Source organism: Mastigoproctus giganteus, chromosome 3 (assembly GCF_048544385.1).
Source record: "Mastigoproctus giganteus isolate SK-2022 chromosome 3, ASM4854438v1, whole genome shotgun sequence".
NCBI lineage: Eukaryota > Metazoa > Arthropoda > Arachnida > Uropygi > Thelyphonidae > Mastigoproctus > Mastigoproctus giganteus.
Window position 1 is genome coordinate 162,645,006 of NC_143577.1, and position 18,654 is coordinate 162,663,659.

Here is an 18,654-nt window from a genome sequence, read left to right on the forward strand (position 1 = left end):
CAATTTCTGTATATCATTGACAAGACCCTATGAGTTTTTGTGGTCACCTGTCTGCACTGCCCGGAGAACATATCTGATTGCATTACTGCCAGGTCTTTTTTCATTCTCCTTGCCCTGAATGTAGTACTACACAGCTGCTACATTAATCTGACATTGCTGCTCCCCATATGAAGTATGTTGACTTTGTCAATATTAAACTTTAATTGCCATTTCTCAGCCCATTTGCTTAATTTGTCTCGATCTTGTTGTTACTGCAACAAGATTGTGACAAATGATTACTATAATTAAATATCCTACCTATCATTTGCAAATTTAGACTTTAAGCCTGGTATTCCTTCATCAATATCATTAATAAATATAGAAAACAATGAGGTGAGCACTGAATCTTGGAGAACCCCACTAATAACATTAGTCTAAGAAGGGCCCAATGGCCAATTGGCCCATTGATAATGTTTTGAGTTTTACCACTCAACCATCCCTTTTTCCATGGTAGCAACTTTCCCTTAATGCCTGGCGCCTCCGTAGCCAGGTGGGAAGGAGCAGCAGTGTGCAGCACACGCTTCTTGATTAGACCGGGGTTCGAGCCCGTCACCACCAAATACGGAGGATGCGGAAAGGTCAGGGACTGACCACCGCATATCCCGGAGCAATATGGCCTTAGTTGCTAATGCTCCTAAAAACCAAACAACAACCCTTAATGCCACACTGCTCCAATTTTTTTTTTTTTATTTTTTATTTTTTATTATTATATATTTTTTTTTGTATGAAACCCCAAACATGAAAGGTATTAGAATCTGTGATACTAAGATGAAAGAAGATATTTGTTGACCTTAGACTTGAATTTCTGTAGATAGTAATTTTTGAGTAAATAGGAATAGAAATAGAAACACAGCAACAAGATCTAGAAAAATAGGCAGATGGGCCGAGAAGTAGCAATTGAAATTTAACGTTGACAAATTTAAGGTACTGCATATAGATAGCAATAATCCATCCCAGATGTACTGTGCACCAACTGTGTGGTACCACACTTAATGTAGTGGAGATTTAAAAAAGACCTGCAGGTAATTTTTCAATCAGACAAAATTGTTTCAGCAAAGGCAGTCTGCAGGGATTGCTGATGGGACTTTCTCAATTATATACAGGAATTTTTTCAGCAGCGTTAAGGATGTGATTATCCTGTTTTGTAATGCAGTACTCGGGATGCAGCCTAACCACTGCCTTACAAAACAGGATAATCACACCTTTTACCTTATGGCTGCTACACAGCTGCTACTGCTGTTGAGGAGGTTGGAAGCCTCCTCAACATTTCACGTTGAGGGAAATGGACCATACAAGTCTGGAAACTTCATTTTAAGGAGGATGCTGATCTGTTGGAACATATGCAGAGAAGAGCAACAAGATTAGTGAGCGGAACAAAAAGGGTGCTCTTACCAAAGAATGACTTCAGTTCTGGAGGCTTGCACCTGTGGATGACATCTTGAGTAAGCTCAAGGCTCATGTCATCCTTCACCTTGCTCAGACTACACACATTAGGGGGTGTAAATTCAAATTGAGGAAGGTTGGTTGTAGGATGGATGGATTTATGAAAATTTGTCTTCAGCCAGTTGGTAGTTGATTGTTGGAACAAACTTCCATCTGGTTTTATATAGTGGGTAGTTTGAATAAATTCAAGGAAGAATTAGACAAACTTTGAGAGACTATAAATAGAGATACGGGATTTTTTTTTGCTGATACTATATAAGCTAGCTTTCATGTATTGCTTGATACTTCTAATATTAATGCATTATGGCTTTGGTTTTTGTAGGAAAGACAACACTGAACTGTAACCACCATACGTAAGAGCAGCATCAAAGAAAAGGCCTTGGTCTTCCATCAAATTAATGGTGCAGAAAGTTTTGTAGCATGTAACAGGTGACTTTGACATTAGAAAAAAATGTCATGATATTAATGCATTAAGTATTAGCGAGGGATAGATTATCTGATGGTCAAAAATTTACAGATATGAAATCATTTATCAACTGAAAAACTGATTGGTGAACAATGCTACAGTACGGACAAAAAAAAAAGCAGCTAAACTGCAGCTATTATCAACCCACTGCAGGTTGGAAGCCTCCTCAACAATTCATGTTGAGGGAATGGACCATAATCTGTCATGCTGGTCCAGTGTGGGTTGGCAGATCGACCATATTTAGCAGTCAGGGGCTTCAACCCTGGTCTACTTAAGGAGCATGTGCTACTGCACTCCCACTCCTGATTACTCGGCTATGGAGTACGGACAGAACAGGTCTAAATTATAAAATGTTACCTTTAAAAATAATGGCAAAAAAGTGTAGTATGCTACACAACGATACAAAATATATAGAGTAAATCATGGTAGCCTCCTGCAGCAGTGCAACTAGAACTCACAAATTGCCACTTTTTTGTTGTTAGTAAATAACTAACCCTAGAGTTTTAATAGATGCAGTTTAACATTATATTAACAACACAAATTAATAGGGAGGTTGGACATGTAATGTGGGAAGTGGTTCCCCCACCCCCTTTGCTGATGCTATATAAGCTTGCTTCCTTGATCATTTGCTAATACTTATAATACTGATGGCATACCACTGCATGAGAGAGAGAGAAGTGGGGGGTGGGGAGAGGCCACTCAGAGTGTGCAGCTAACCTCATTTCTTGGCATTTCTTGATAGGAGGCTTTGTCGAACCTGTTACTTTGATCCCTGCAGCTTTTAGACTTTGAGGTTATATGGGTACTCTGGCAATTGAAGAGATAAGATGCTGTTGTAAGGGATGTTGAAGACAAAACAGATGAAATGTCTTCTCTGTAATTGTATATTGGACTCGGTGCTTTCATTTATTTGAAGAGGCCTTGGTTTCTAACAAGATTCAAAACTAGGGGAAATCTTAAAGGATGTGGATACTCTGGGAATTTCCATTCAGTTTGAGAACTGAAACACTGTTGTAAAATAAATTATGAAATGAAATGAAATGAAATGTGTCTTTTTTGGACATATTTTATCATATATTCATTTGGAAAGGTCTAGCTTTGGATCCTGCAGAACAACTGGAGAAATTCTTAAAGCCTTCTTCAGTTAACCAATATTGGAATATATTTTGCTTTAACAGTATTCATTGCTCATCAGATGTAATACTTCGTGGAGAGTGAATGGAGATATTTCCCTCTCTCTCTCACTCACTCACCTCGCCCAACTCATTCACTCACCTCACTTCACCCACTGAAATGACTTGGAACAAACTGTACTCATGACCATATGGGATGACAGCAGCAGCAGCACCTCCTAATAACAAAACTTGTCTGGCTTCAGTAACTTATGTATGAAATTTCATAATCTGCCATTCTTATTAGAGTATGTAACCCTGAAGTGGCCAGATTTCTGTATAATAACCCTGTATATGTATTAACATTGTTATAAATGTTACTCTACTAAATGTTACTCTACTAAATGTTATAAATTAACATTAGTAGAGCCATATGATGCAAGAAAGCAAGCTTATACAGCATCAGCCAAAAAAAAAAAAAACTACTTCTCATTTCACCCCTCCATTTGCTTCCAAAAGTTTGTCCAGTTCTTCCGTGAATTTATTTAAGCTGACAACTTCTGCAGTGACAGATGGAAGTTCGTTCCATCAATCAACTACCCACTGGCTAAAGGTTAATTTCTGCACATCTATTCTACAACTGTCTTTCCTTAATTTGAGTTTATACCCCCCCCCCTCATGTTTGTAATCTGAGCAAGAGGAAGAATTCCATCAGCATTGAGCCTGCTCAAACCATTCAAGGCCTTAATACAAGATGCTACCCACAAGTTCCCAAAATGTATTTATAAAATAAATTACACTCACCCTGGGTCTTATTTGCACCGTCACCTTTGAAGTAGTCCCCTTGAGAGTGTAAACACCAATCCCAGCGCTTCTCCCATGATTTGAATGTGTCCTGAAAGTCCTTCATCATAGTGTTCAGCACCGCCTGCAGTTCGGTTTGGATATCCTCTACGCTGTCAAATCTTCAACCCTTCAGCTTGATTTTCTTTCTTAGGAAGAAGAAGTCACAGGGGGCTAAGTCCGAAAAATAAGGGGGGGGGGACGATTGTCATGTTGTTCGATGTTGTTTGGTTTTTAGGAGCATTAGCAACTAAGGCCATATTGCTCCATGGATATGCGGTGGTCATTCCCTGACCTTTCCGCATCCTCCGTATTTGGTGATCATGGGCTCGAACCCCGGTCTAATCAAGAAGTGTGTGCTACGCACTGCTGCTCCTGCCCACCTGGCTACAGAGGCGCCATGTTGTTCGATAGCAAAAACTGCACCACAGTGAGAGATGTGTGGGCCCATACATTGTCATGAAGGACCCAGTTCTTTGTGCTTGCCACTTCTCTGGACGTTTCCTCCTGATGGCTTCCCTTAACTGCCTCAGGATTTTCTGTAGAACTTTGCATTGATGGCAGGAGAGACGAATTTCTCATAGATAATTCTGTCAATGTACAAAAAACAGATCAGCATGGACTTCACATTGCTTCTCACTTGTCAGGCTTTCTTTGATCGGGGCGAAGATGGGCTCTTCCACCTTGATGATTGTTGTTTGGTTTCTGGGTCATACCTATATACCCAACTCTCGTTGCCAGTGACGACCATTGAAGATCTCTGCTAACTTCCATGCGATGCTGCCTTTGGCCTTCACTCAGTAACCGTGGCATGAACTTGGCCACAATCCTTCTCATGTTAAAGTCTGACAAAATCCACTGACATGTGCCATACTATAGTCCTACAATGCCACAAATGCCGTGGATGGTCCACCTGCAGTCTTTATGGATTGCTACCCAAACTTTTGCAACATTTTCCGGGGTGTTTCTCGATGATGGATGCCCAGAGTGACCGTAGTCTTCAACCAACATTCGACCGTTTTTAAAACAGTTAAACAGTAGTAGGTCTGCGTCGTAAAGCATTGTCACCAAAAGCGTGTTTCAACTTCTTATGGGTTTCTGCTGCTGTATTGTTAAGAAGGAAACAAAACTTGATGCAAGCATTGCTCTCTCTCATCAGCCATTACAACAATTGCAAAGTACGCGAAACACACTGCCAAAGACCTACACATAAATATTCAATGACTATATCCAGCCCGATGCCACATGGCACACTGTTTTACCAACGATGCATGCAGTGTTACCTAGCACAACAAGTCCATATTAGATATAGTTCCCACGCAACATTAAAATTTTGGAAACATTTGGGTAGCACCTTGTACACCTCAATCAGATCACCTCGCAGGTGACTAGTCCAGACGCTGCAATTTGAAGAACTTAAGCCTTTCTTGGCAAGGTATCCCTTTATTCCCCTCACCAGTCTTGTTGCCCTTCTATGAACTCTTAGATGTTGATTAATCCATTAATTTTGTTAGATATATGGCAAAAAATCAGAGTAAATCCATTGTTTGATTCTGTAGAGTATGCAAACTGAGGGGTGGGGTAACAGTTCAGATGTCTCTGTCAACTTTTTTAACACTAACACATTAAAGAAATTGACATAAGTTGTATAGAAGCAGTGATTTTATCGAAACATTATTTCTGTTGTTATACAGTTTATTATTTATTATTTTTCACTGTTATTTAAACCAAATCCTTTAAACATAACCTTGTCTTTTTTTTTTTTTTTTTTTTTTTTTATTAATTCCAGATATTACCGTCTGAACAGATAGCAGTAGGAGCAACACTTATACCAGTACAAGAAATTTATCCAATGGATGATGGTAATTAGCTGAATTTGTTAAATAGCAAATTATTAGATTGAAAAGCCAACAACGAAAAGGATGCGTACAGTACTCTTACAACTGTTTCCTCTTCCTTGTTTTGCCATTCATAACTAGCCTCTATGTGGGTAGCAAAAGAGTGGCTAAGAAATCCACTGTAAAAGCCATTCTTCATAAGATCAAAATCTGTATTTATCCTAGTTCATCTTGAAGAGCAGTTTTTATTATTTTTTTTTTAAATTGCTTATGTCAAAGGTATATGGAGATATCTGTTTTTGAAAGGGTGACTACATTGGTGATTAGAATTTTTAAAACTCCACTCCTTTTCATTGGATCAGCTGATGTTTTTAGGAACACAAAGGGAAATAGTAGTAGTAGTAGAGGCATGTGATGCAAGAAAGCTAGCATATATGGTATCAGCCAAAAAAAGAAGAAAAAGAAACATTTTGCATATCCATTCCCTCAAAAGGTTTGTCCAGTTCCTCCTTGAATTTATTTAAGCTATCAACTATAGTTTGTTCTAGCAATCAACTTCCCACTGACTAAAGGAAAATTTCTGCAAATCCATTCTACAACTGTCTTTTCTCAATTTATGCCCCCTCAGGTTCATAATCTGAGCAAGAGGAAGAATCCCATCAGAATTGAGCTTGCTCAACCAATTCAAGGCTTTATACACCTCAATTAGATACTTTGCAGGTGCCTAGTCTCCAGATGCTGCAATTTGCAGAACATAAGCCTTTCTTGGTAAGAGCACCCCTTTGTTCCCCTCACCAATCTCGTTGCCCTTCTTTGTACTCATTCTAGCAACTCTACATCCTTCCTAAAATGTGGCCTCCAGGCCTGTACACAGTACTCAAGGTGTGGCCGGACCATTGCCTTGTACAACAGGATAATCACCTCATTGTCCCTGCTAACAAAATTCCTATATATCATGGACAAGACTCCATGACCTGCTCTGGCAGCCCATCTACACTGCTTAGAAAACTTCTTACCTGCTGCACAATTACTCCCATTTCTTTTTCGTTTTCTACTTCCCTAAGTGTAGTACCACACAGTTGGTATGTTTCTCTGGGGTTACTTCTACCCATATGCAGTACTTTGTATCTGTCAATGTTAAACTTCAGTTGCCACTTTTGAGCCCGTCTGCCGAACTTTTCTAGATCCTGTTGCAGTAGCATACTGTCATTAATAACCCTTCCAACCGTAGTATCATCTGCCAATCTCACCAGGCAAGTTCATTGAAATTTCAGGAAACTAAATCTAAAAGGAGGTGGAGGGGGGGTATAAGTAGGTAGGTAGTTATTGTCAGGAAAATGGATAATATATTGTGCAAAAATGGATAGATGGAATAGGACCAGGGTATATCTGCCAGGAACAAAATTTGATGATGAGCAGATATCATCGTTTAATAGAACAAAAGGTGATACTTTTATACATTGGCACTGATGATATTAAGAGTAGGAGATTAGTAATGGCCACATGGAGGTACAAGGAAGCCTATGGCTTATGCTTCACCAGCCAAAAATAAAAAATAAATAAAATAAAACAGTAATAAGAAAATTTAAAAAATAATAAGTAATTAAAGATAAGGAAATAAACAAACTATGCATTTCCCTCCTTCCATAGGTAACTATCTAGCTGACTTGAATTTCCCCAAACTGTCAGCCTCTACAACCCATTTAGGTAATTTATAACTTGCTGGCTAAAATAAAACTTCCTGCAATTCAGTGTAAACATCACCCCTACGTAACTTGAATTTATGGCCCCTAGTTCTAGAATCATTTATAACCGTGAAAATTTCATTCTCTTTCATTTTACTTATGCCTCTTAGAGCCTTAAACACCTCAATCAAGGCTCCTCTAAGGTGCCTAGTTTCCAAGCTCTGCAACCCACATATTCAGACCTTCATCATATGGATGCCCTTTTGCCGATCTCACCAGATGAGTTACCCGTCTTTGCACCCTTTCAAGAAGCTCAATGTATTTCTTTAGGTGCAGTCTCCATACTTGAACACAGTATTCCAAGTGTGGGGTAACAATAGCCTGATATAACGGGATTATGATCCTTACCTCTACCAGCAAATGTTTGATAAATCATCGATAGAACACTATGGGCCTTCTTTGCAACCAGTCTACAATGATCAGAGAACTTCATGTCTGACTGTATTGTAACACCCAAGTCCCTTTCCTCCACTAGTGGCTTTAGTTCAACTCCACCAAGTGTATAAGTTATTTTGGGGTTACTGTTCCTTAGGTAGTAGTAGTAGTAGTAGTAATAGTAGTAATGGAGGCATGTGATGCAAGTGTATAAGTTTATGTAGCATCAGCCAAAAAAAAAAAAAAAACAATTTCACACATCCATTCCCTAAAAGTTTCTCCAGATCCTCCTTGAATTTATTTAAGCTATCAACTTTAGCATTAGCATTTTAGCATTAGTAGAGGCATGTGATGCAAGAAAGCAAGCTTATACATCATCGGCCAAAAAAAAAAAAAAAAAAAACCCCACCCCCATTTCACCCCTCTGTTCTTTCCAAAATACCTTTCTATCAAAGGCCTTTCTAAGATCCAAATATATAATATCAAAGTTATTCCCTGCATCCAGTTCTCTTTTGACTGCATCATAGTATACAATCAAATTGGTCAGGCAAGACTTTCCCTTAAAACAAAACCATGCTGTGTCCGAGCTATAACTGCAGTCTTGTTTAGATGATCCTGCAGTGCTTATTTAACCAGTGCCTCCATTAATTTTCCTGGAAGAGAAGTTAAACTAACAGGTCTATAATTACTTGTGTCAGCCTTTGATACTCCTTTGTGAATTCTGGTCACATTTGCACATCTCCAGTTTATGGGTTACCTCCCCTGAGTCCAAAGAAGCTCCCATAATTATGATTAAGGGTTTGCTTACTTCCTTTGCTGCCTCCTTCAATATAACTGGATAGATCCCATCCATCCCGGGTGCCTTTTTTATGTTTATCCTCAACAATTTTTCCTCCACTTTCCTCTCAGTTATTACAAAATCATCCAGCTCACTGCCAGAGTTTACTTCACCTCTGGCATTCCCCTTCCTGAATAACTCCTCACGTTTGAATGTAGATGCAAAATACTCGTTTAGTTTGTTAGCCACCTGAGCAGGATCATCAACAGTTGAACCATCAATATCCAGTGGACCAAGCTGATTCATTCCTTTCCTTCTAGAATTTACATAGGTAAAGAACTCTTTGCATCCTTTGCCAAGGATTTCTCATAATCTGCCTTTGCCTGCCTAATCTCTTTTGTGACTTGGTTACAGACCAGCTTATATCTATCATAGGCTTCCATGTTACCCATTAATTTATATGTATCCCATGCATTTTTCTTCTCTGCCATATGTCTCATTAGTTCATCTGATATCCATTTAGGCCTAAACCTTGAACAATATTTCTTAGTTGGTATGTAAAGCCTAGTAGCTTCCAAGATAAGTTCTTTGAATGCTTCCCATTTTGAATTTGCTGTTGGTAACATCATCAGTTGGTCCCACTGTATAGAATTTAAATACTGTCTCAGTCCATCGTAGTTGCCTTTACGAAATCAATAACCCTTCCCTTTACCCCTAATGGTAGTTACTTCTTTGAGTAAATCCCACTTCAGCACACTGTGATCACTGCCACCTAGTGGTTCATTTATCTACAGATTCTTAATGTATGAAGAATCACTACTGATTATCAAATCAAGAGTATTACTCCCCCTGGTTGCCTCCTGAACACTCTGATGTAGAAAACAATCATCCAATAAATCCACAAAAGCCTTGCTAGTGTGAGTGACCAGCCTCCAAATTCCAGTCAATATCTGGGAAATTAAAATCCCCCATTTTAAGACTCTGATTTACTGGCCCACTCCATTTCCCTGTACAGTTTCTTATTATACTCATCAGAGTCATTAGGCCTATAGCACACTCCTACTCTCAATTTTGATGTCCCAATGATTATGTCATACCAAACTGACTCAACACTGCACTGTCCTTCACTTCCTTGGATTTTATGTGTTTCTTAACTAATAGCATAGCACACCCACTCCTCCTTTCCTATCCTGTCTATCCTTTCTGTACACATTGTACTTCCAAAATTCCAGTTCTGCATTCCTTATATCTGTGTGACACCATGCCTCTGATATCCCAACAATATCTGCCTTTGATGTTTTGCGCAATACCTGAAATTCATCAAATTTATTTACTAAACTCCTAGCATTGGTGTACACGCTAGTATACATGCACCTGTTCCTATTCTTAGCTACCCTAACACAACCCATGTGTTTACTTGTACTGCAATGACTCCCAGCAGTCTCTGAAATATCCTGCATCTTGTTTTCCAGGCTGCTGCTCATTCCAATAGAAGCAGTGCAAGGATCACTTTCACCTCTGCCAGTGGCTACTGTTAATCTATTAGTCCTTGTATCCCCCAAGCTAGCAGTTTTCCGACCCACCTAACACTGCCTCGATAGCACAGCAAGTATTCTTGCACCCTTTCTATTTAAGTGTATCCCATCCCTGTAGAAGCAGTCTCTCCTGTTAACAAGTACAGACCAGGTTGAAAAAAATTCTACCCCTTGAGCCTTGCACAATCTTTCCAGGGCCGAATTGATCAACAAGGCTCTCATCATATACCCTCTCCTGTCATGTCTGTGCAGAATTGCAGACACTTTCAAATTAAACCCTAATTCACGGCTTTTTTTCAACAGTGACCTGTACTTCCACAACAATAGATGAAAGTTTGTTCCAGCAATTAACCATCCGCTGACTAAAGACAAATTTTTGTATCTATTCTACAACTATCTTTCCTCAGTTTGAATTTATGTGCCCTCAGGTTTGGAATCTGAGCAAGCAAAAGAATCCCATTAGAATTCAGCATGCTCAACTCAGTCAAGGCCTTATACACCTCAATCAGATCAACTTGCAGATGCCTAGTCCCCGTTCCAGTTTGCAGAACTTAAGCCTCTCTTGGTAAGAGGACCCCTTCGTTCCCCTCACCAATCTTGTTGCCCTTCTCTGTACACACTCGAAATAATCTACATTATTCCTAAAATGAGGCCTCCAGACCTGTACGCAGTACTCAAGGTGTGGCCTGACCATTGCCTTATACAAAGGGATAATCAGTCCCTTTTAGCAAAATTCCTGCTATATCAGTGACAAAACCCCATGACCTGCTCTGGTAGCCTCTCTGCATTGCTCAGAAAACTTCATATCTAACTGAACAATTACTTCCAGTCTTTTACATTTTCTACCTCCCTAAGTGTAGTACCACAAAGTTGGTATGTTCTTCTGTGGTTACTTCTACCCATGTGCAGTACTTTGCATTTGTCAATGTTTAATTTCAGTTGCCACTTCTCAGCTCATCTGCCCATATTTTCTATATCCTGTTGCAGTAGCATACTGCCATTAACAACCTTGCCAACCTTTGTATCATCTGTAAACTTTGACATTAACCCTGATATAACTTCATTAATATCGTTGATATATATACAAAACAGTAGTGGGCCCAACACCGAACCCTGGGGGCTCTAGTAATAAATTAGTCCACGAAGAGTAGCATTCATTGTTTACTACTCTCTGTTTTCTTCCACTCAACCACCCTGTTATCGGCGCCTCCGTAGCCAGGTGGGCAGGAGCATCAGTGTGTAGCACATGCTTCTTGATTAGACTGGGGTTCGAGCCCGTGAGCCACCAAATATGGAGGATACAGAAAGGTCAGGGAATGACCACTGCATATCCCCGGAGCAATATGGCCTTAGTTGCTATTGCTCCTAAAAACCAAACAACAACAACAACAACACCCTGTTATCCATTGCGGCAACTTACCCTTAATTCCATACTGCCCCAATTTGTTCAGTAGTCTTCCGTGTGCAACAGTGTCAAAAGCTTTCCTGAAATTCAAGTATATGATAACAAAATTATTTTTTGTATGCAGTTCCTTTGTAGCCACATCATAGTATCCTTAATTTCCTTTAATTTATCTGAATTTTTACTGCAGTCTTGTCTAGACGAGCCTGCAATGCATCTTTAACCAGTGACTCCATTATTTTCCCTGGTACAGAAGTTAAACTAACTGGTCTGTAATTATTCGTGTCACCCTTAGACCCCCCCCTTTGTGAATTGACGATGCATTTGCACATCTCCAGTCCATTCGGACTTCTCCCTGAGTCCAAGGATGCTCTCATAATTATGGCTAAGAGTTTACTTACTTCCTTTGCTACCTCCTTTAATATAACTGGATCGATCCCATCCACCCCAGGTGCCTTTCTTGTGTTGAACTTCAACAATTTGTCCTCCATTTTTGTCTCAGTTATTACAAAATCTTTATGCACCCTGTTACAGTGTGATAAACTTCTGGCATTTTCCTCCCTTAATAACTTCTCTTGTGAAAGTAGATGCAAAATACTCATTGAGATTATCAAATATCTGAGCAGGATCATCAACAATCCATCCATTGATATCAAATGGTCCAATCTGATTCAACCCCTCTCTTCTAGAGTTTATATAAGTAAAGAAGTCCTTGTTGTTTTTCTTAATAATCTCGTAATTTACCTTCACTGGCGTAACCTCCTTTGTGACTTAATTAGAGACTAGCTTATATCTGCCATAGACTTCTATGTCACCTGATAATTTATATGCATCCCATGCAATTTTCTTCTCTGCCACGAGTCTCTTTAGTTCATCTGACATTCATTTAGGCCTAAACTTTGAACAATATTTCTTAATCGATATGATCAAAAACCTAGTAGCTTCCAAGATTACTTCCTTGAATGCTACCCATTTAGAATTTGCTGTTGGTAACATCTTCAGTTGATCACACAATATAGAACTTCAAAAATCTCTGATGCCACTGTAGTCAGTCACCTTTACAAAATTAAAAACCTTTCCCTTTATCCCTGATGGTATCTACATCTTTAAGTAAATCCCACATCAGTACAATGTGATCACTGCCCACCTTTATTCTTTCTTTTGTTTATCTGTAAATTCTTAATGCATGAATAATTACTGCTGATAATTAGATCAAGAGTGTTACTCCCTCTGGTTGCCTCTCTTGCATGCTGCTGTAGAAAATAATCTTACAATAAATCCACAAAAGCCTTTCTAGCGTGCGAGTGACCAATCCACAAGTTCCAGTCAAAATCTGGGAAGTTAAAATCTCCCACTATAAGACATTCTGATTTACTGGCTCACTCTTGTTCATTGTACTTATTGAGTCATTAGGCCTATAACACACTCCTATTCTCATTTTTTGCTTTCCAGTGCTTATGTCACACCAAACTGACTTAACATTGCACTGTCCATATATGTCAACTGGATGCACTTCCTTCGATTTTGTTTTTTTTTTAATTACAGCATAACCTCTCCTCTCTCCCTTCTTATCCTTTCTATGCTTTCTGTACACATTGTACTCCCCAATTTCTAATTCTCAACTGCTTGTATCTATGTTGGGATATTAGTGACACCACGTCTCTGATATCCCAACGATATCTGCCTTTGATGTCTTGACCAGCACTTCAAATTCATCAAATTTATTTGCTATACTTCTGCCATTTGTATACAACCATCCACCTGTTCTTATTCTTAGCTACCCTAACACAGCCCATGTATTTATTTGTTTCATGATGACTCCCACCAGTCTCTGAATTACCCCCCCCCCCAGGCTGCTGCTCATTCTAATAGAAGCAGAGCAAGAATCACTTTCACCTTTGCCTACTGCTACTATTAACTTTTTATTCTGTAAATCACCCCAAGCTAGCAGTTTTCCCACCCACCTAATGCTGCCCTGATAGCATCAGCAAACACTCTTGCACCAATTCTATTTAAGTGCATTATATACCTATAGAAACAGTCTCTCCTGTTAACAAGCACAGACTATACTGCGAAAAATATTCTACCTCATGAGCTTTGCACAATCTCTCAAGGGCCGAATTGATTGACAAGGCTCTCATCATATACTTCCTCCTGTTGTGTCTGGCAGAAATACAATCTATTGCTACTTCAAATTTAACCCTAACTCATGCCTTTTTCTCAACATAGCCCTGTACTCTTTAAGTATATCCTTGGATTTACTGGACTCGGAAGTGATACCGTTGCATTGGAAAAGTGCCAATGTATCTCCAGTACAAAAGGGTGGTTCTAAGAGTGACGAAATTACCAACCGGTCAGTCTAATTTCAGTAATAGGGAAAATCATGGAGGCAATGATCAATGGCGGAATTCAGGATCATTTAGATAGTAATGGAATTCTGAAGGATATTCAGCATGGTTTTGTATCTCACGACTTTTTTTCAACATTGATCTGTACTTAAGTAAATCTGCAGATCTCCTACTGTTAATGTCATTAGTGCCAACATGTACAACAGTATCACCCTTTGTGCCCTTAAAAGTGATATCTGTTCTACAACATCATTGACTTTTGTCCCTGGCAAAAGCCTAGAGAGCAACTTGCTCTCTAGGCTTCTGCTCATACAGTAGAAGCAGTGCAGGAATCACTTGCCTCTGCCTGTGGCTAATGTTAATCACTTGCCTCTGCCTAATAGCTTCCAAGATTAATTCTTTGAATGTTTCCCATTTTGAATTTGCTGTTGGTAACTTCATCAGTTGGTTCCAATGCATAGAATTTAAATGCTGTCTCAGATCACCATAGTCACCTTTATGAAAGCAAAAACCTTTCCCTTTATCCTTAATGGTAGTTACCTCTTTGAGTAAATCCCACTTCAGCACACTGTGATCACTGCCACCTAGTGGTTCCTTTACCTGCAGATTCTTGAAGATCTGCAGATAAAGAATCAGTATAGAACAACGGTGGGCAAATGCGGCTCTCAGAGCCGCATGCGGCTCTTCGTTGAGTTAAGTGCGGCTCCCATGAAAATTTAAATCCGTTTTTTTTTTATTATTTCAGAAATTTTTTCAGCGAATCTTGTTAAATTATAAAAATATAACTAAGTAACTAATATTTTGTTATACGGATTTTATGTTGTGTTTATTTTTTTTTTTTTGTCTAGATATCTTGCTATTTTTATTTTGATTATAAATAAATCCGTGCGCATTTACACTGCTGGCGCCATCAGTGGACTTGTGCGTAAAAAGTTACGAGTGTAATTTTTCCGCGCCGTAAATTAATTTAATTATTTTGTTTCAATTTCAGACTTTGGAATTAAAGTTATTTAAATTTTTTGATAACATGACCTCAGAAAATATAACGAAAATACGAACAAGAAAATAGAATCTTTCAAGAAGAGTGGGTAGAAAATTTTGCTTTTATGGACAATAATGGAAAGTCGTTGTGTCTTATTTGTAAAGTTACAATTGCAAACTACAAAGTAAGCAATTTACGTCGACATTACGAAGTAAGTCATCCCCACTTTTCAACTCAATATCCATTAAATTCAAAATTGCGAACAGAGAAACTTAAGTCCTTGCAATCTGGTCTTCATAAGCAACAAGGACTCTTGTCTTCTTTTAGTCGCGAAGATGACAGAGCAAACGAAGCTAGTTTTTTGATAGCTTGGAATATTGCTCGTGCCAAACGTCCATATGGAGAAGGAGAATTTATTAAAAGAAACTTGGAAGAAGTGGTTCAAGTTTTGGATCCAGATAATACAAAACTGCATAAATTGATCGCACAGGTTCCTATGTCACGCCGTACAACTGAGCGTCGTATTGGTGCAATTAGTAAAAATGTTGAAAATAGTTTGATGTGTGATTTGAAAAATTGTACAGCATTTAGTTTAGCTCTCGACGAGTCTACAGACATTCAGGATGTTCCACAATTGGCCGTTTTTGTCCGCTATGTATCTGCAGACGTAAATGTGAAGGAAGAAATGTTAGACCTAGTAGCTCTTATCGAAACAACTCGCGGTATCGATGTTAGAAATGCGCTTGATGAAGTAATGAATAGGTTTGAATTGCCTCGTGATAAACTTGTAAGTGTTGCGACTGACGGAGCGCCTGCAATGGTAGGGAAAAACCAAGGTCTCATTGGTCTTTTAAACAGCGATCCTAAAATTCCACGTTTCTTACCTCTTCACTGCATAATTCACCGCGAGCATCTCATAGCGAAGTACTTCAAATACGAAAATGTGTGGAAGATTGTTTTGCAGATTTTGAATTTAATTAGAACAAATGCCAAAACACATCGTCAATTTAAGAACTTTTTAGAAGAGTTGCGAGGGAATGACGAAACAGATGAATTGCCCAGTGATTTATCCCTATGGTGTGTTGTAAGATGGCTGTCAACTTACAATGTTTTGGGCCGTTTTGTGGAACTCCTAAATCCTATCATAACATTTACAAAAGAAAAAGGTAAAAAATACCCAGAATTAGAAAATGAAACTTGGCTTTCTGACTTAATGTTCCTTACAGACATTATAGAACATTTGCAAACACTTAATTTGGCTTTACAAGGAAAGGAAAAAAATATTATTGATTTGTCACAAACTGTATTTAGTTTTGAAGCTAAACTTCGACTTTTTGTGTACGATCTTAAGAACAAAATATTTAATCATTTTCCACGAGTAAAAGCAAATATAATTAATATCAAAGAAGAAAAGTTAGACGAATACAAAGAAAAATTGGAAGAATTGCAAGCACATTTCGAACATAGGTTTGAAGATTTGAAAAGTTTGAAATCTACATTTGCATATTTTGTGAACCCATTTATTTGTGATATTATTGAAGATGGATTTCCAATTTCTGAAATAATATTTGTTGAAAAAGCGGCTGGGCAATTGGAGTTATTAGAGATGAAAGAGGATCAGGCATTGCAAATGCAGCACAAATCTACTAATGTAATTGAATTTTGGAAACTCGTGCCAGAATCAAAATATCCACATTTAAAGAAAGCTGCTTGCCGTCTAATTTCAATTTTTGGTACAACATATTGCTGTGAATCTTTGTACTCCACAATGAAGTTCGTGAAGTCGAAATATCGTTCACAGTTGACCAATCATCATCTCGCTGAATTGCTGCGAACGGCTTTAACAAATTTTACACCAAATTTCAAAGATTTGACCAAAGGTTTTCGTTAAATGTTATACTTTTTATTAATGCATTTTTATTATTAAAATTTTGAAATAATTATTTTGTATTTTCTTTCTCTTAATTATATTTTCTTATATATGTATACTTTACATAGCACTTAAGGCTTGTGTAGAATATGTAATCATATTAATTAAATTAAATTTGAATTTGTGTATTTAATACTATGTAACCATGGTGTGGCTCTTTATAATATATGAAAAACCGGAATGCGGCTCTCATTGACCTCATGCGTGCCCACCCCTGGTATAGAACTTCAAAAATCACTACTGATAATCAGATCAAGAGTATTACCCCCCTAGTTGCCTCCCGAAAACAATCATCCAATAATCCACAAAAGCCTTGCTAGTGTGTGATTGACCAACTCAAATTCCAGTCAATATCCGGGAAATTAAAATCCCCCATTATAAGACACTTTAATTTACTGTCCCACTCTATTTCTCTGCACATTTGCTTGTTATACTCATCAGAGTCATTAGGCCTATAACACACACCTACCTCATTTTTCCTTTCCCAGTGCTTATGTCACACCACACAGACTCAACATTGCATTGTCCACCCACGTCAATTGGATGCACTTCCTTAGATTTTATGTGTTTCTTAACTAACAGCATAACCCCTCCTCCCTTCCTGTCCTGTCTATCCTTTTTGTACACATTGTATCCCCAATTCCAGTTCTACACTTATGTCTGTGTGACACCATGACTCTGATATCCCAACAATATCTGCCTTTGATGTCTTGACTAGCACTTCAAGCTCATCAAATTTATTAACTATACTCCTAGCATTCGTGTACATGCAAGTATACATGTACCTGTTTTTGCTCTTAGTAACCTAACACAGCCCATGTATTTACTTGTTACACTATGACTCCCAGCAGTCCTGGAAATTCCCATTGCCTTGCTTTCCAGGCTGCTGCTTAATTGCATTTCAATAGAAGTAGTGCATGAATCATTTTTACCTCTGCCAGCGGCTAGTATTAATCTATTAGTCCATGTATCCCCCCCCAAGCTAGCAGTTTTCCAACCCGCCTAACTCTGCCTTGATAGCATCAGCAAATATTCTTGCACCCTTTCTATTTAAGTGTATCCCATCCCTGTAGAAGCAGTCTCTCCTGTTAACAAGCACAGACCAGGCTGAGAAAAATTCTACCCCTTGAGCCTTGCACAATTTCTCCAGGGCCGAATTGATCGACAAGGCTCTCATCACATACTCCCTCCTATTGTGTCTGAGCAGAATAGGAGGGAGTATATCATATTTAACAAATGTCAAAATAGCTAGCCAGATTTGTTAAACATGATTTTCCCTTTACAAAACCATGCTAAGTATCCTTCAGAATTCCATTTCTGTCTAAATGATCCTGAATTCTACCCTCGATCATTGCTCTCCTGATTTTCTCTACTACTGAAATTAAATTTATCGGTTGGTAATTTCCCACATCATTCTTAAGACTGCCGTTTTAATCTATTAGTCCATTTTTTTTTTTTGGCTGATGCTCCATAAGCTTGCTTTCTTGCATCATATGCCTCTACTAATGCTAATGTTTTGTATTGGAGATACATTGGCACTTTTCCAATTCAATGGAATCACTCCCAGTCCAGTAAATCCAAGGATATACTTAAAGAGTACAGGGCAATATTGAGAAAAAGTAATGAGTTAGGTTTAAATTGGAAAGTGTCTGTAGTTCTGCCAGCACAATAGGAGGGAGTACATGATGACAGTCTTGTCAATCAGTTTAGCCCTGTAGAGATTGGGGAAATCTCATAGAGTGGAATTTTTCCCAGCATGGTCTAAGATTGAGTTTATCCAATCCCTGTGAAAACAGGAGAGACTGTTCTTACAAGGAT

General features: G+C 38.5%; 1 protein-coding gene across 1 annotated transcript in view; it reads left to right on the forward strand.

Annotated features, from left to right (window-relative positions):
* LOC150088376 (uncharacterized) overlaps positions 1-18,654 on the forward strand; it is a 115,777-nt gene that overhangs the window by 76,804 nt on the left and 20,319 nt on the right. The window contains exon 3 of the mRNA XM_090369473.1: positions 5,693-5,765. Within this exon, the coding sequence (XP_090225599.1) occupies positions 5,693-5,765 (73 nt within the window). The remainder of the gene's footprint in view (positions 1-5,692; positions 5,766-18,654) is intronic.